General features: G+C 56.4%; 1 protein-coding gene across 2 annotated transcripts in view; it reads right to left on the minus strand.

Annotated features, from left to right (window-relative positions):
* PRKCB (protein kinase C beta) overlaps positions 1-18,864 on the minus strand; it is a gene marked incomplete at its 3' end in the record, with an annotated part of 124,253 nt that overhangs the window by 35,255 nt on the left and 70,134 nt on the right. For both annotated transcript variants that reach the window (XM_082006714.1, XM_082006713.1), the window contains exons 6-9: positions 12,914-13,070; positions 12,394-12,528; positions 10,093-10,189; positions 3,997-4,143 (exon numbers count right to left, since the gene is read on the minus strand). In XM_082006714.1, the coding sequence (XP_081862840.1) occupies positions 3,997-4,143; positions 10,093-10,189; positions 12,394-12,528; positions 12,914-13,070 (536 nt within the window). The remainder of the gene's footprint in view (positions 1-3,996; positions 4,144-10,092; positions 10,190-12,393; positions 12,529-12,913; positions 13,071-18,864) is intronic.

Raw genomic sequence — 18,864 nt, forward strand, 5'->3', positions numbered from 1 at the left:
GCTAAAAAACGGGGCTGATTTTTAAGTGATAAAAGCAGAGGGGCTTTGGCCATTCAAAGCTGATGGAAAAGGAGAAGCAACCGCTCCAAGAACACAGCTTGTGGGAAGATCAAACCTCTTACCTGCGAGTAAGTGCACTGTGTGCAGTATCAACCATATCCAGACCTACCTCGCTACCCACAACCCTTTCAGTGAAAAAGTATCGAAACCAGGGAATCTCCGAGCCCGGCATCTGCTACCGCCCCGAAGGGACTGCGCCGGGGAGGGGTTGGCAGCGGGAGGCCCCTTCGGAAGCAGAGAGATTGCAGTGCCAGGCAGGGCTGGGAAAGCGTCCTGGTGCTTTGCGACATTTTGCTTGGAGACTCTCAGCGGAGAGCGCGTTGTTCTTGGTAACGGAGCATGTTCGGGGATAATCACTCCAGGAGACCTCCCTGGGGTACACGCAGAGCAAACGCAAAGGTGAAACCAGCTGCTGGAGAACAGGAATCGGATGTAGTAGGTAACTCTGGGGGGGGAGCTGGACGCTGCCGGGGCAATGGGAGCCTGCCCCACACGGGAGGGAACCCCAGAGAGAGCGGTGGGTGCCTCCGAGACGTCTGTGCGTGATTCCCACCGGCGCGGGCACAGCCACCGCCGGCATGCTCGCTCTCCGCAGCCCGCGCGGGGCAGAGCTGGCCGGTGTACCACACCGAACACAAAAAACTGCCGCAGGGCGTATGCGGGCTGTCAATGTTTCGTGCGGTAGCGTCCCAGCAACACGGCAGTCCCCACAGCTGAGCCAACCAGCCCTGCTTTAACTCAAGGGTAAAAGGCAAAAGGACTTTGCAGCTGCCTAAAAGCCAGCTGCACCACGCCCGCCGCGAGAGGCCGAGCGTGAGAGTGCGCGTCTGGGCGAGCGCGGAGGGATGCTGGAAGCCAGATGTTGCTGTATTTCTCTCTCACATCTGGGCTGGCAGGGCGAGCCGCTCCAGAAGTGCGCAGCGAGACTAACGCCGCTCAGGATGTTGTAATCAGTGTGAGTTTGCATATGCAGAAGAGATCGCAGGCTCTGGTCTACAGCCAATCGACAAAATACCTCCTGCGCCCCGAGGGACAGGCACGAAGCCTGCACAAGCATTAGCAGACTTGGCCTGTTCTCCGAGCAGGAGTCAGGGCTGCGCGCAGCCTGCGGGGCTTACGCGACCGTCTCCGACGCCGTCTCCCTCTGACCCTGCCCGCGGCAGCTCGGCGCCAGCGCGACAGCTTGCGGCACGGAGCCGCAGCCCGTCCAGCTGCGCAGAGGAGCCTGCTCCGAGCTGGGTGCTCTCGGTGTGCCGGGGCTGGCTCGACGCCGGCTCCGATGGTGACTGCAGCACGGGTACAGCCGAGACCTCAGGAGGAGGACAGCCACCGGTGAGCGGGCTTCAGCAATGGCTGACAGTGACAAAGAAAAAGACTGGGACCCATCGCGCTGTAAATAGGAAAAGGTCCCAACAAGCGGATGCGCCCGGTGCCGTTTGGTAACGCCCTGAACAGAGCTGTGCACGAGGTGCACGCTGGTGATGGGGCATGCACCCAAACCTCACCACGTGCCCAGCGGCTGCAGCACAACTCTGCGAGTCTGGGACCACGTCTCTGCCCAAGTGCTCCACACCACCGGCCCTTCTGCCACGTTTCATACCGAGAGAGGAGGGGAAAGCATTTTACAGCTTCAAGATTATCACAGGACATGAAAATTGTCTCCCATTGCACTCTAATCCATAACGGTAGAGGCAAAAGAATCAGCCCCACTCAGAAAAACACCATAAACCCCCCAGAAAAGACTGACAGCTTGACAGCATGACAGATTGATTAGCTGCAAAAATATGAGCAAGTCACATAATTTAACTCTCCTCCGTTTATAGTACAGCAAAGCAAACCCAGGGTGGGCTGTGCCAAGCGCTGCCGCCTTCCGCCAGGAACACCTCCCTTCGCCTCGCAGCCCAGTTACAGCCCCCGGGGCTCCTACGGACGCCGCGGTCGGGGCGGGCAGCGGGGGGGCAGCCCAAGAAGACCACCAAGGAGCACCAAGGGTCGCCCTGTGTCCTGGGGCTGAACACACCGAGCCGGGACCGAGCCCCTGCTCCTGAGCTATTTTCCAAAGCAGAGCAATCTTCCATCCCCCAGACCTCGATGCCTGGCTCTGCGGGAACCTCCATCTGCCAAGCCCACTCTCTGGAAAGTAGACTGCTTTCTTTTTAAAAATTTTGGTGCAGAAAAAGCTGATACTCAACTCGATTTATTCCTGTAATATAGAGTATTTGTTTGGAAATGCTCCAGCATAATAACTGGAGATATTCTGATGCTGAATGTAGAGGCAGCAAATTTACTGAACCCCACCGAGGCCAACACGTAGGTGCTCCCGACCCTGGTCAGCCGTAGTGGTGGAGAGAGAAGAACACTAAGCAGTACCTCTGAGGTACTGATGCCGAAGCGTGAACAACCTTACGCATGAGACTCGCTAGAACGTCTGAATACGCTCAGGGGGCTCGCACAGCCCGCCTGAACCGCGGCGACCGGGAGGAGGGAGCCTGGCAGCGCCCAGCCAGGCAGGCGGCCCCAGCCCCGGAGAAAGACGCTGCTGCCACGGCCACGGCCACGGCCATGACAGGCTGCTCGGCACACCGAGGGCAGGGAACCTGCCTGGAGCCGCGACCGGAGAGCCAGGCTCCTCTTGCCACCAGCCCGGCGCCGGCACGGCACGATCTGCGCACCTCTGCCCGCTCCTTCCGGAGCGCCCGGCACGTCCGCGCACGTGCGGAGCGAGCAGGTAGCGAAGCAGCCAGGCCCCCTCCGCCGGGCCACCTCGGCGTCCCCGCGCCAGGGGATGAGCAGCGGCACGCCGGGCGGCGGGAGGGGGAGCGCTCGCTGGCGCGGCGCAGGCACACGTGAGGGTGAGGCTGCATCTAACCGTAGAAACCAACGCGCTGTTTTAATAAGCGCTAATTAGCATATTTATAACATTCTGTTCCAGGGAACAGTTTCTGTCACACATTCCCTTACATAAGCCAGGATGCCAGCTCAAGAGTTTGCTAATGTTTCTCAAATTAAAAGAAAGAAGGAAGGGGGGCAATACAACTACAGAGCTTCCAGATGCCAGGCACAGACTTTAAAAGGGATTAGGTGTTGGGAGGGAGGGAAAGGGGGGCAAAAGCGACACAGAACTGGGATATCTATACGTGACCGGGCGTGGCACGGGCACAACACCCAGCGCTTCCCGGCTGCCTCAGGCTACCGGCCCGCGGCAAAGGTGTAGAAGAGCGTACGGCAGCCTCCCCCCGGCAGCATCGCTGGCAGGGGAACCGCCGGCTGATGCTCTGCCTGCCGGGGGCCGTCAGGAACAACCCGTTCTCCTCCTGTCACCGATGTTTTGGTGGGTCTCCAAGCTCTCCACCTCCAGAAAGGGGGCAAACACCCACCTAGAGAGGCTGGGACCTCCCAGAGCTCAAACGCCAGCGGCGAACGGCTGGGGGAGGGAACAGGGAGCGGCGGTGAAAGGCGGGCGATGGGTGAGCACCCCTCGCCGGCAGTCCCGCCCTGCCTCCGCTGCCCACCAAGAGAAGTGCTCGAAAGCAGAGCAACGCTGCCTGCCGCGAAGGCAGAACAGAATGAAATTCCGTTACCATTCATAACCGGTCTGGAAAGTTAATGAAAACGTTCATGTGTATTTGTCATTATTAGAGAAAAAAATGGACAAAGAAGAAAGAGCTTTGAAGACACAGTACGCACCCTGCTTCCTAAAAATGCGTCTGATTTTTGTGACGGTCTGATCAGAGAGCTCAGGTCTTCATCCCTATGACACAGCAGTCACACATTCCGGAAGGCAGCCAACAAACTGGGCTCCCATTACCGTGACACCAGTGCTCCCAGGCAGAGCAAGGACAGATCACACTGGAGCAGCCACCGGGCCACAGCCCAGAAATGCCAGAAACGCGTGTGTTAAATACAGAAAGTGCAAAGGCCTATGTTGTACCACACCTTCCCAAAGCTTCCTTTTCCCAGCACCATCAGGAAATTGAAATCCGAAAGTTTCATCCGATCTCTGCTCCCGTTGTTGTCAAATTTGGAAATGGCATTTGTTGTCTTCTCATCCGCAGCCTTGGACCCTGTTCCAATCTTGGCTCTCTGCAAAGATGGAGATGGGACAGGGAGAAAAGAGAAAAAAATACTGAGAACAGTGTGGAGAAAGGTCATTATAAAAGTAGCGAGTGCTCCCGAAATCCCACGTCAAGCAGCTCTTCTCCAGGTCAGACCTACCCTGAGCTACGGGAAGCCTTGCTGCACGCGTGACGGGGACAGCGCCGAGAAGGGTGCCGGAGGAGTGGCCAGCCCCAACGCATTGCCCTGTTGGCTGGTTCCCACTTTGTCTCTGTGAGAGCAACTGGGAACCGCATCTGCCCGTTACCCCGATACCCCCCTCCCCGCAGCCAGCGGGACACGGCAGCCGGCGTGCCGGGGAGCTGCCCCGTAACATGCTCTAGGTCATCCAAAGTACAGAACAGATGGAACAGAGGCTTAAATAAGCTTTTTTTTTCCCCCTCAAAGCTGGCTCTCACTCACCTCACCAGAAAAGGAGAGGTGAATATAAATATATTAAAGTAAAATACAAGACTTTTTATCCAGCTCCACCTCCATTACTGTGATTTTTGAAGAGAATTGCACTCCCGCGCCACTTCAGGCTGAACATAGGCAGCTACGCATCCATTTTGAACAAACCAGAATAGAAAGCACTCCTCCCGCATCCCCAAGCGATCGCGCGAGCTGCCGCAATCACAATCGCTTATTAAGGAGCCTCGCAAAACCCCCACATTTTTAAACACAAAATCTCATCAGTGGCTTGGCACCTCCTCATTGGTCCAGGGGCTATCTAATTTGCTGAACCACAGTTTGTAAAAGCTATCTCACAATTTATTCGGTCTTAATTTTTAGAAATATGCGACAGCGTAAGGCTTGCACTGAGCTCAGTCTAGCATGAAATTCCATTAACCCGATTCCAGCAGTTCAATTTGGCTGCTGCTCGCAGCTCCTCCAGATAGGAGCCTCACAAGTCATCTCCAAGCCTTTGCTGCTGCTAATTGGTTCTTGCGAGGTTCTCCGTGCTGTAAAATTCTCCATTCAAGGTCACCTGCAGCACCTACAAGCATCTGAAAAAACCCTGCACTGAAAACTAAAGGAATGGCCTCCAGGATTTGCAAACATCGTAACTGCCGACGCAGCTCTGCCCCAGCGAGGAGGCTGAAATCATGCAATAGCCACCGGCACCTGCCGCTGCCGCGAGCGGACACGCGGCACGCCTGCTTTCCGATGGGAAAGAGGGCATACATTGAAAAGGAAATAGAATCGCTGCTCACGAAGTACAAGGGGTTTTCCTCACTGTAATCTTTAGGCTTTTGCAACGTCCCCAAAAGAAGGGGATGCCCAGACAGAGCATTTTACTTCCTGTCAGCTCAGGTGACAAACAGCAGAGTCCTTGCTGGTCCGATGCTTGCCCCACCCCGAGGGGCTCCGCCAGACGCGTCGTGGTATACCGAGGGTGAAGCGACGACCGCACCATGTGGTTCAGCGTGGCAGTCTCCAAAATCTTACCCAAGTGAAAAACAGCATCATCTCCAGTCGGAAGAGCGCGCAGCCTGGGGCACCCAACGCTTGACCCTTCGCCGTTCATGAAGCTGAAGCTTTTAGCTCTGGCACCGACTGAAAGCTGCTCACTGAACTTGGCCGAAGAGGGATCCAAACGTGCGCAACCGAACAAGAGCAGCCTCTGTGTCTCCACGACGCCGGCCCTGTGTTGCATAACTTTGCCTTCAGCAATCCTCACCCCGTTCCGTTTCAAAGCTACCTCCAAAAGAAACGTGTACTTATCCAGCAGGAAAAATAGTCGTATTCTGTGAAAGCTTCCTAAATACTGTATCACAGTCGAAAAACAATCTTGTCAGATGAGATTTGACACTAAATTAACCTCTGTGAAAACAAGCTGTAACGAAATCGAAGGGCAGTATCAAGTCTCCATTAAGGGACGCCCAAAAGCACACCTCTTTCAGACGAGCCCGTGTTCTTTCTCCCGCACGTCTGCAGCCCAGCAGCACTGGGGCCGGCCACGGGACTCACCGGAACACCGACCGCGGCAGGGGAGGCTTTCAGCCCTGAGCAGAGCGGAAAAGAGCCACACAAAGAGCGTTTTCGTTTGCTTCATCCCGGCAAACTGGCCAGCTTCGGGCGCAGCGTTAGCAGCAGCGCGGCAGAGCCCGGCTGAGCGCCCGGCACCCCGGCGTGAGGGCGACCTCAGGTCCCTCCTGCTGCCCACAGCTGCTCCCGCGTCTGCGTTTAAAGAGGGGCTGCTTCCGTCGCAGCCAGTCTCACGCTCGCCCTGCATTCGCGGTGTGCTCACGGCAGACAAGATGAGGATATAAACACGACGTGACTTCCCTGATGAAACAGGCTCAGCACGTAGCTTGGCCACGAGGGGGAAAGGTCTTTCCTTTCCTTTGGGCTCCTAAAGAGCCCAAAATAAGAGTCGGGGGGATGTAAAGATCGTCATGGCCAAGTGCAGCGTCTTTTGCTATTGAGCGTCTCTAATGTCTATCTCTAAGTGAGTACAAAACTCTTTTAACCTGTTTTTAATACAATCCTGATGCTCACGCATTCTCAAGACTTCTTTAAGGTTTACAACTGAAGCGTGCCAAATATTGCTCACAAAATTCTTTTAAAAAAGCACTTGACCTTCGTTATCCAACTCCATTTGTCACAGTTAATTTACTACATCTGAATTTATGCAACAGCAGTTGACGTTCACATCTATCAAGCTGTCCCAGCAAGCGGCTGATAAAGACCGAGCAGAATTGGCAGGGGATGTAGTGCAAGGCTTCACGCTGTGCTTTTGTCTCAGGACGCTTTCCTGCCAAGCCCAGGACGTGCCCGCTGCCGCCAGAAGGCTGCCGGAAGCGCGGCGCGGGAGCTCGGCCAAGAGCAGCACCGCAGGCTGCGGGAAGGGGTGCTGCCCCAGCCGGCGGCTCTGCCAGCACCCGCGCACCTTCTGCGCTGTCCAGGCTGCCACCCCGGCCCGCTCAGCTGGCTGCTTCTGCAGCGTTACCTCCACCCGAACCATGAACCTGTCCTACGCGCCTCAGCTTTGTGCCGTTGATGCGCGCTGCCCGGCAACAGGCAGGATCAAGCCGCACGATCGCCCGTCGACTGCAGGATTTAGTCCTTATGGTCCGACGTGCCACGACAACGCCCCGCTGCGGCGTCACAGCCGGGCCCCGGGGCACCCCTTGCCCCTCGGGCGCCCGCGCTCGGCGGGCCGGGGATTCCTCTCCTCGTAACACCGACTTGCTGACAAAGGAGGATGCAACAGGGGAAGAGGCAGCGAGGTAAGGGCCCAGATGTACGCTGGCAGAGCGGAATGACACCTTTGGACAACGTATCTTCTGATATGTGGACGACTCATCATCAGACTTCCAACACTCGTACGATTTTAACGCCACTGGAACTCAGGAAATGCCACAAAAGCAGGTAGTTGGCTCTTTATAGAGCTGACAACCTTTGGTTGCATGCCAACTGTTATAAGTATCTTATTTTCTTGGATATTCAGGAAAGTTATGTATAAATGACATGAATGTGAGATTAAAAAAACAAAAGGAAAAAAGGAACTAACCCTCCAAGTCCTGTCCTACAAAATGGAGTTCACGCCGACAACCATAAGGACAACTATTTTATTTTACGTATGGCTCATTTCATGTAAGTCTCCAGATGTACCACGTTCATTCTTAGGGCTCTGGGAAGACTTTGGCTATACTGAAAAATGGCAAAGACCTATTAATTCAGTAATGTCTGGATCAACCATTTGGCAAGATCTTCCATGGCTTATTCAGTGGTACGTAGACATTTCTCCTTCAAGCCTCTCTGGGGAGTCGGACACAAGCAGCACTGAAATCGTTCAGAGACGGGCACGGAAATCCCACCATCAGTTCACCTCCGTGCAGACCCTTGGTGCCGCCGGCGCAAAGCCCCGATGCTCTTGGACGCCGACAGCAGCTTGGCTGGCCCAGCTCCTCGGGGAAGCCCAGGCGTGACAAGGCTCTGCAGAGCCCTTCTGGCTCCCCGAAATCTCACACCCGCAGTCACGCAGGAAAGCCCAGCGCTTCTACGGCCTTTGCCTTTCACGGGCACCACCAGCGCCTTCCCCCAGTGCGTATCTGCGCAGGCCAGAGCCGGCAGCAGCACCAAGCCCCCATGCCCCGCTGCTCCCTCGGGGCGCCCTGGCTGTCCCCACAAAGCCACGGGCTCCCTGCAGACCAGGCGCTGCCACCCCGCTGGCCTTGGCCGTCACTTGGCCTCATCAACAGCTCACCTAGCACAGCCTGCACTCCCGGTTCGTCAGGCTCCTCCGCTCTCCGGGCAGAGAGAGCGGTGCAAGGCACCGCGGGGAGCGGGGATTACCTGCGTTACCGAAAAACGATCACTGCTCGTACGCACGTACCGCCGCAGCGTTCCCGGCTTACAGCTCGGCAGCCGTGCTCTCGGTAACACCTCGGTGCAACGTGCCCTCAGGGATCACTGGTCGTAGGATCAGAGACAGGTTTGGGTGGGAAGGGACCTTTCAGGCTCATCCAGTCCAGCCCCCCAGCCACGAGCAGGGACATCTTCAACCTGACCAGGCTGCTCAGAGCCCCGTCCAGCCGGACCCTGAATGTTTCCAGGGCATCTCCCACCATTCTGGGCAACCCGGGCCAGGGTTTCACCACCCTCAGTGTGACAAATTTCTTCCTTAGATCTAGTCTAAATATGCCCTCTTTTAGTTTAAAACCGTTACCCCTTGTCGTGTTGCTACAGGCCCTGCTAAAAAGCCTCTCCCCAGATACCTGATACCACGTGCCAGCTCACCCAGCCATCACCCTCTTAAAAAACCCAGTTCGGTCTCGAGGCACCGGGAAGGGTGCAGAGGCTGCCGTGACATTTAGTGGCTAAGAAAGGGTTTCGTTCTGAGATTAGCTCCAAATCCAATTATACTAATATCTTAATTTATCTTAGTTAATTATATTAATTCATAATCAGCAGCATGACAGAAAAAACAGACGAACAAATCCTATTATATGGCACCTGAGAATGAAGGTAGGGCTGCTGTACCACCAACACATGCACGTGCCGACATCAGGTCATCCTGGGACATGGAGGATCTTCGTCCCTCTAATTGGAATATAGTGTTGGAAATACAGTAACTGCAATATCTCCTCTTCTAGCTACACTACACTCATTTTGGCAAACACAGATTGTGAATTATGTGATCCTAACAGATTCGCCTGAAACAATGCAAATGCAGGGAGGACGTTTGCTACGCTGCTGTTTCGCAGTGAGAAACAACTTCTTAGAATTGACGGGATTTCAGAGTCCCTGCCCGCAGGTAGCAGAGACACGGGATCAAGCACGCTCTTAGCGGAGCACAAGGCACCAAGCAAGCGTTACACACAACTCCGCATTGTGCAATACCCTCTGTTGTATTTTCAACCTGACACGAGTGCCAAAGAACCATTTTCATCTCTCTCATCTCCTCGTCCACCAGAAACAATCGTTTCCTTTCCAAGCTAATCCACTGCCTGCCTCTACCACCCCCAAAGCCGGAGACACATGCACAGGGAGGTCACCGTACTTTCAAATTCGAAGAGAGCATTCCGGAAGGGCAAGGTGGACGGCTCCTTTGCCGCACCAGCGCGGTACGAACTGCTCGAAGACGCATCGCAAACTTCCCATTCCCACATGCGCCTTGTTAACGACGTAATGTAGCCAAACCGTTGCTGCAAAGTTTTTTTTTTGTTAAAAGGAACTGAACAACTTACCTTCTGGAAGCACTGCTCGAAGCCCGTGCCGCGGAGCCAGCTGTGCCGTGGAGAGCCTCGGGAAGGACCAGCCAAGGGCATGGCCCCCAGGACGGAGCGCAAAGGGGGGAGAGGGAGGAGCGATGGGCCGTACCCTGCTCCGGGCTGCCGGGGAAAGAACTGGCAGGGAAAGCCCCTTGCCAAGGGCACGGCAGGCAGGCAGTAAGGAAAGCCCCTGAGTTCCCCAGAAAAGTCAATTCACCTCAAATTTCTGCCTCAGTTCCTCGTTTCCTTCTTCTCCCTCGGGAGGCACCGGCACATTGAAATACTCCCCTTCCTCCTGGCTCAGCAGCTTAAACCTGGAGAGAGACAGCGAGAGCGTCAGGTCAGGATGGCAGGCAGGACCCGCTCCTGCCTGCGCTGTACCTGCCTCCAGGTGACCCTTCCCCAAGGTCTGAAGACCCCCCAAACTGTTCCACTCAGCTCCCAGACGTGCACCCGAGTGGAGGGTTGTTTCTGGGGTCCCTCGCTGTGTACTGGGGCCCCAGCCACAACCCAGAAAGCACGTCCACCACCCGCTGCGGCGGACACCACGAGGCACTGATACCTCTTCCAAAACACAAACCAGACCCAAAAACCCACAGACAAAGCATGTCTTTCTCATGACGACCACGGGCACGCGCATGGGCAAGCGCCTTCCCCATCAGCTGCCCCAGGTTCCAAGGCAGGCTGGGGTCCCGGGGAGAGCGCGCAGAGCCTGCCGGTGCCGGGCTGGCGCCGACAGCCCCGAGCACAAAGCCAAGATGCTCACCAAAACAGGGAAAAACATTTAAGTGGTAATTATCAGCAATCATGGAAATGTCATTCAGATCTGAGGTGTTTCGCGCAGCCTCGGGCAAAGCCATTGGCTCCATCGGCGAGTCCCTCGCGGCAGCCGGAGGACAGTTATCGGCTGGATGCGGAACGGAGCCTGCACGGCACGAACAAAGCGCTGTTCGCATAATAGAGGGACAGATTCTTCCCTTGAGCTTGTTTTCCCCATTAACTGCAGTTGTTTAGATATGAAATACACATCAGAGCTCCTTCTGGAGCTTATTCTAGCCCAACGCCGTGACAAGGAAAATTACTAAGATCTCCACTTACATGATTTTTAAAAGGCTGGGAAAACGATCAGACTTCGGGCTGCGTCAGGAGCCGGCAGCGCGCAGCCCCAGCCGACACACGCACACCCTTACAGGTGACTGGAAACGGGGGGGGAGTGGCGGTTTTCTGCTCTTTTCCAGAGGAGAAGCCATGCCTCCATCAGGCTCTGGTGTGCGGCGAGCACGGCCGGCAGGCCGAGCCACCCGCGCCGTCACCCGGCCAGGCTCAGCCGCGGCCCCGCGGCGGGCTGCGCTCCTGGGGCACAGTGCGTGCCGCCTGCCCTTCTGCGGGTGCCGCCGCGCGGGCCGAGGCGGCGGCAGCAAGGGACACCCCCGGCTCTGCCCGGCCGGCACCCCAGGGTGCCCCGCATGCGCCAGCCCTCCAGCCCACCTCCGCGTGCAAGAGACGCCCGGCACTAATTCCTCCTCCTCGCCGTTCTCTGCTGTAGGTGAGACACGTACGGCTTCCACGGTGGAAAAGACACAGTCCGAGGTGTTTGCTCGACTCATGGAATGCAAATTAATAGCATGCAGGTTTTGGTTTCCAAATGACATGTAATATCTATTTTCAATTATTACACTTGAAAGGTTACACAGCTCTGTGGCTGGGGAAAAAAAAAGGGAAATAAGGCAGCAAGTGTCCTGCTGCGGGAGATAAAATGGAAATGAAGAGACGCATTCAGCGATGGTGCTACAGACCCACTGCGTTCACCTTTCGTACGGTAACGGATGCCGGTGATTATACCCTCCGGCAGCACCTCTCCTTGTATCGAGCAGTGCCGCGCAGCACCGGTTCTGCCAGCCGGCGTGCTACAAAGCGGCTGCCCCCGCCACAAACCACGATTCAAAGCGCGTCCCCGCCAGCCCCTTGCCCGCTCACGGCTTTGCTCTCCTGCACGCCTGACGAAGCCACGTTGCCTCCCCAGCACAGAAACTAAGGGAAACCAACCAGAAAACGCTGGAAAATGCTTGCTCAGCAAACGCCCGGCAGGCAACGCCGTCTCCTCTCTCCCCCTGAAGCCTCTGTAGCGAGAGCCCGCGGGGAGCACCAGCCCTCCCGGCGGTGAACACCCGGCTGAGCAGCCCCGTGTCTGCGTGTGCCCGTGGCAGGGAAAAGCCCCCCCGAGCCCCCCGAGCCACGGGCGACCCCACAAGGGGCAGGAGGACACGCAAGACCAGCCCACACGGGGCACTCGGACGCCGTCCTGGCAGCTCTGGGTCTCCCGTGGGACAGCCCACAGCCCACCACAGCACCAGCGATCCTCACCAGCCTGAGCGGTGGAGCGGCACCGGAAGGACTGGTGGGCCCTGAACAGAAAGATGCCGGTAAAGTACGACGGGCTGCCGCATCTGCCGTCGCATACAAAAAGATCAGGACTGCTTTTTGCCTGTGATATTTTTAAAACAATTGCAACTCTTACCATCCATCAACTCCCGACTTCTGCAGCTCAGAAATCCCGAAGGACAAGGAGCCCATGAAATCATTCCTGCTGGTCAGATCCCAGTCCCAAATCTCCACAGACAACCGCCTGTCTTTGTCCGCCTCTTTCAGTTGGCTGGAAGGGAGGAAGGAAGAAGGGCTGGTTTTATTCTGGAAGCCATTGCTACACCACCATGCCCCTCCACGCTCCGTAAGGACACGGATGTACAACGAAGGCATGGTCTTCAATGACTGTTCAGCTCTCTAATATTTAATTTCCCGACCACATCTGTTTCAAACGGAGAGTACAGAGCTCCTGCCCTGAAACGCTCGGCTTTGATCAGAGGTCAGGGCGGAGGTTTGAGCGTTTCTGAGTCACACTTACAGGACTGAAAAGAATTATTCCTCAGCTGAATCAGCTTAATGTCTCTGAACAGTTAAATCAGAGCAAATACAATCACATAAATTCTTAGGGGTGAGGAAAATTAGTTTACAGGTTTAAACATTTCTCTTGTACTTACAATTTAAATGTCTCGTTCCATTCAGGATTCAGGGAGCACTTGATCGTTTTGGTCTTCTGTTTGCTTTCGTTTTTGGGGTCAGGGATTAGTTTAAGCTTCACGTAGGGATCTGACAAGCCATTAGGATCCATAGGAACTAGGTTTTTAGCATCTCTTACTGGGGAGAAGAAAAAGGATTACATTCAGTATTCAAACTATAAAAATATCCAACAATCGGCAACTTCCCTGTGTGCCAACGGTCAGTGTGGAAACAGCGATCAAAAAATACACGCAGACACGGACGTTACAGGAGGAACGACATACAGTTATCAATGCAAAGCGAATACAGCTCTAATGGACAAGGGAGGCTGAAGGATCAGCTCAAGGGATTATTTTCACTTTCTGATAGGAAGGTTTGTTGTCTGCTCTCAGTTTTAAACAGCTGAAAGCTGCTTTGTTTCCTCTTGCACCTTGGTAAGCAGAACTGCAGCGATTCGCACCTTCCTTTCGGGCGGGGCGGGAGCATGGGGACGGGGCTTTCCACGGCGAGTGGAAATAGCCACGAGGCAGCCGGGACGGGGGAGAGCAGGCACCCGAAAGCGCCAGCACAGCAGCCGGACCCAGCGCCGAGCTCTCCTTTCGGGCCCCCTCGGGCTCAGCTGCCGCAGCCCCGAGGGACCGGGGGGATGCCCGTGGGGCGCGGCGCGGCCGCCGGGCTCGGCAGCATCACGCCAGCCCCGGCGCGTCTCCGTGGGGAGCAGCGGCAGAACACAGAGCAGAAGAGGAGAGAGCAAACCTGCGGGCGACCTCGGCTGCTTGTAATTGCATTGCAGCTTTGACAATTAAATACAATCAGGCTGATCTAAGGCTCTTCACCCAGATTAAGTCAAAAAGGGTCTGTCTTCTGGGAGAAGGGTCTTATCTTCCCTCCTGCCCGAGCAAAGACATCAGAGATGGCAAGTCCGATGGGACGTGATGGAACACCGCTGTAAGCGGGGGAAAAGCTGCTTGCCAGAGAGCGCAGAGCAGGACCTGCCCTCCCCTGCGCCGCAGCCGGCCGGCACAGCTCCGGCGGTGCTTTCGCAGCTCCCCTGCCCAGCCCGCCCAGGCCGGAGCTGGCAGCACTGCCCGAGCGGCGCTGGGCGCTTCCCTGCCCCAAAGCGCTGTGGTTAGAGCCCCCAGCCCCCCTCGGCAGCTGGCACGGTGCCCGCCGGCAGCCCCTCGGCGCAGCACGCCGTAAGGTGTTTCCGATGCAAGGCTGGGAGCCAGATAGTTTTGAAAAGCACACTAATGATCCAAAATCTGCAATCTAGTGCTGTCCTCCTGAAGCATCGCCCAATTTCCGGCTCCACAGAATAAAACTTGCAGCCAAAATTCAAATCTGCATTTATAAACTAGCTCATTTATCACACGTGACACCCTTGACAGCGACTCGCCAGACGGAGAGCGGCAAAGCCTGCCGGGAACCGCCTGCTGCCCAACTACCGGTGCCCGGGCAGCCCCGCCGATTCGGCAGCACTCGATATTCTTCAGACTCTGGCAGAAGGGGAAGGAATGACTTCGCTGCCGACAGCCCCAGAAGAAGCGACAGACCGTGACCTCGCCGCGGATGCCGTCGTGCCCAAGGCAGGTCGGATCTCTTCGCTGGGAGGCAGAGGCCCGCCGGCGGTCGCTGCGGTCAGGGATGCAGACGCAGCAGCTCTCAGCATCGGCACGTACAAAGAGCTCTCTCTGCTGAGAGCTCGCGTGCGGGACGCGGCTTTGCTGCTTGGAAGAGGGGGAGGACACGCGGCCGGTGGTCCCTGGGGCACTGCCCTCCCGCAGGCTGCGTAGGCAGCAGCAGCCGCGGTTCCCCAGCAGGGATGAACACCCTGCTGCGCCCCGGCCCCTGCGCCCCGCAGCGCTCCCAGATCTGCCATCGTCCCCAGGGAGGGTGCTGAGGGGGGCTGGGGACACCGGAGCATCCCAACAAGCACTTGCGAGAAGACGCCCCGGGAGGAGGATTCACACGCCCTGCACTGGAGAGGACCGAGGCTCGAAATTTCTTTAAACAGGCAACAGGCTTCTCCGGAGGACAGTAAAATATCCGACCCGCGTGGCTTTCAAGCTTCTCTGGTTACTGCCGACCCGTTACGCGTTGCACGGGCCGCTCTCCCAGTCAGCGCTGGCCCGGCGCTTCCGTAGGGTCAGCGCTCCACGAGCCGGTACGGTACGAAGCAGCGCCGGGCTGGTGAAGCAGCAGCGCCCGGTGCGCGTTACCTGCTCTGCGACCGCCTCGTCCTCACAACAAACCCGCACAGCCCAACAGCCGCGCCGTCTTCCGTCTAGAACTGCTTGCTGTGACACGAGCAGCATGACTTCGTTTCTATAATGTCCTGACAATCATTTTCATATGCCATTTAAAAAACTAATCTTTTTTTCTTTTTTTAATTTGGACATAAACACCAGCTCTGCATTTCGGAGGATACACAGTAGTTATTCTGTGGCTTAATTTGGACTCTCAGTCAAAATCTTCCGTGGAAAGCTTTGTACCATCCAAGCAGAAAGGCCTGCAATCTGCTGCGTGAAATCTCTAAATAATGAGTTTAATTTCCAAAGGCCCCCCCAAGGCTCTGCACCGATACAGCTGGAATGCCTCCCTCTCCCTCACCCCTTATCGGAGGAGAAGAATACGTATTTTCCCATCACCATTATAAGCTTTTATCGGTGCCTTTTTGATAGGAAAAAAGGCAATCGTTACAACCACGTTCTTGACTCACAGAACACAAAAGCCTATTAGAGAGAAGTCCCACGGCAGGTCCCGCCACGGCGCGACCCGCCCGCCGGGGAAGCAGTCTTCGGGGGGTTTGTAACCAGCCAGCCCGAAGCGCTGCTGCTGGCTGCAGGCGTGGGAAGCGCCTTGTACGGGAGCGGCGCGCCCAGCGCCCTGCGGACTTCCCCCCACGCCGTACGCTTTGCACGGCTCCGTCCTTAACTCCTCCGTCGGTCTGGCCACGGGTCCGACCGCAGCCGCAGGCGACCGCCTCGCTCTTCCGCGGGCTCCTGCCTTCACCCGAGCGCGGGGGACCGCGGCTCCCTGCCCGCGCCCGCCCTGCGCTGCCCCGGCACGCTGAGCGATGCTCCAAGTGCCCTGCTGGACCAGGGCCTCCCAACACCCTCCCCCTGCAACTCTCTGAGCTTTACTACCTTTCATTGCCTTCCTGGCTTTAAAACCGTTATGAAAACCTGTTTTCAGTGACCCTGACCACCTGCAGCGCAGGGAGAGCGAGAGCCGTGGGGAGAGCTCCCCTGCACAGCGGACAGCCCGCTGCCACTCGCTACGGTGCGGGACCCCTTACGCCGGGGCAGGGTCCACGCTGGTGACCGTCGCTCTCCCTCTGCCCACGGGCCAGCGGAAACCCCCGGGGCCGCCTCATCCCCCGAGACAGAGGGCAACAGCCACTGCGCGGGCAGCACAACTAACCCAAGAGCTGGAAGAAGCCGCGCGCTGTTGGGACTCAAACTGGATGATGTCCCTCAGAGGGAGAGGGGATGCAAAGTTACGTCACACTGCGTCAACGCTCTGACTTGGCTTCATGTTTCACCGCCCGAACGGCCAGCGTAACGTCCGCGGAGGCAAATGAATAAGCCTTCGACGTTATCGGGCCATTGGTTCACTTCTTTAAGCAACAGGACAAATAATTCCTGACCCTCATAGTCAATCAGTTTATGCCCTGAAGCATGAGATTTGATTACCTCCTGTTATTATTGCAGCATGCAGACGTAAAATTTTATTAATGGGAATAATTTTATCTATTCATTTAAAAAACCAAAATGCTTCTGCTTGACCTTAAATAACTTTCTGACTTTCCAAGCAGAAATCAACACTTAAGTGAAAGAAAAACAAAAATCCCCAGAAATGCAGTAGTGATACCTCGTGTCAGGGGAAACGTGCTGCTCTCTGGCAGTTTATGGCATTTCTTTGACAGATAAATTTGATGTAAAATTATTTTACATCATTCATATTCTGACAGTTTTGTGCATCATTAAGAAGTAGTAACATCATTATTAGTAGTGATGAGTAAGAGTATTGTGATGCCGTTTAAAGCAGCTGGACTTAAATCACTTTGGGTACCAAACCCAGCCACGGCTGAGGAGAAGTCGCCCGGGTTTCAGGCTACGGTCAGGAAGGTGCATCGGTAAGTCTCGGACCACACTGGCTTTGGGGTGAAGCCCCCATGGCACCTGCCAACAGCCGGGATGCCCTCCCTGCTGCGCCTCGGGGCAAATAACTCTGGTTTTACGCCAGTTCCTTCCACCTCTCGCCCTCCGGCTCCGCCTGCAGAGCGCGCTGCCTGCGACCCAGCGCCCGGGGAAGCCCCGGCAGACCAAGAGCAGCAGCCACAGCGCCGGCCGCTCCCGCTCGGCCGAGGCTCTGCAGCGGCAGCGACGACGCTCAGAGGCTTTCTGCGAGGAAGAGCCTCTCCCCTGCCCGGGGGCACCGCGGGGAGCTGCGGTGCCGGCCGGGGGACACCGCTCCATTGCCGCGGGACGGAGGGGTCACCCGCTCGGCCCTGCAGGGCCAGGGCAGGTAGAGGGGGCTGAATGGCCTTTGAATAATTTGTTCTGCAAAATTTGCAACGGTTTCCAAATAACTTGTTCAGACAACATCTTTTAACCTCTCAGCCAGCCCTAACCGCAGACCAGGCTTGGGAAGAGATGCTTATTTCAGACACCCGAGATTAGTATGCCAGAGAAACAAAGACCAGAAAGTTCTTTGCTAAATATGCAGTGCCATATGGGGGTTCACTTTTATGTTAAAAAAAAAAAAAAAAAAAAAAAGCCTACAACAAAACCCACTCCCACCCCGCTCCTACGACAGCTTACAGCGGCTGCCAAATCCTCTACCTCCGTCTCCGAGTAAGCAGGGCCATTACAGCATCTTCAGCGCAGATAATTCTGCTTCACATTGCCCACCACAGCGAACAACCCTCCTGAAAGCCCCGCTCATTGCAAGGAGAGGTCAGGGCCCGACCACCTCCACCCAGCCCAGCCTCCCCGCCACGGCCTTGGCCAGCGTGACGCAGCGACGCGCCCGCGGCACCACCTGTTTCACGCCCCTTGGGCGGCATTTTGGCGAGGGGAAGGCTGGCGGGCTGCCCTGCAGCACTCACCGTCCTCCCTCAAGCAGCACACACCGTCCCCGGCCGGGAGCAGCCACATCCCAGCGAGCACCCGGCCGGATTCACACCCTCGTGCGCTAAAACGTTTAATTAATGCTCTGCAGAAGAATATATTTGCACGTGCTTATACAATAGAAAAGGCACAGGACTCATTATGGCTGCATCTTCCTGGGCCCGTGATTATTCATTAACTCACTTCCAGCTCATTTATCTAATCACAGCGTAATTGGTTTCAGTTTTGGTCAATGTTTTACTTCATCAGCTCGGTAAGTAGCAAGGCTCCGGTCCCGGCAGCCTCTGCCGCTGCTGCAGCTGCAACAGGGGTATCGGCTGTAGCCCCGAGCTGGCGCTGCCTTCCCACGGGGGTCGCGGCTTCGCAGGAGCCACCAGGGACGTCAGCACGTTGCCGGGACTCCCAAGGGAGAAGAGGGAACCCGACATCGGCTCCACGCTCCAGCAGCCCTTGCACAAGGACAGGGCACGCTGCTTTCACACGCATGCGGGTCGAAGTCACGTCAACACGCTGAATATTCTCCGTCTCCCACCTACGCCGGAAGCTGCGGCATAGCCCTATCGCTTCCGGCCCTGCAGACCACCGCTTCCCTCAGCTCAGTGACGAACCGCCTGACTCCAGCCTGGCGCCGGGAGCTCGCCGACACGCACCAGGACCCGCCGGGCTGCAACTCCTGCCTCAAGAGAGCGGCAGGACCAGCCAGCTCCCGGACGTTGGAGCAATGCACGAGCAGAGTCCTCCGTGCAACTTACCTCCCACCATCTCAGAGGACCAACAGATTTAATGGAGTCCAAGCC

This window comes from Phaethon aethereus (assembly GCF_964289735.1).
Source record: "Phaethon aethereus genome assembly, chromosome: 15".
Classification (NCBI taxonomy): Eukaryota; Metazoa; Chordata; class Aves; order Phaethontiformes; family Phaethontidae; genus Phaethon; species Phaethon aethereus.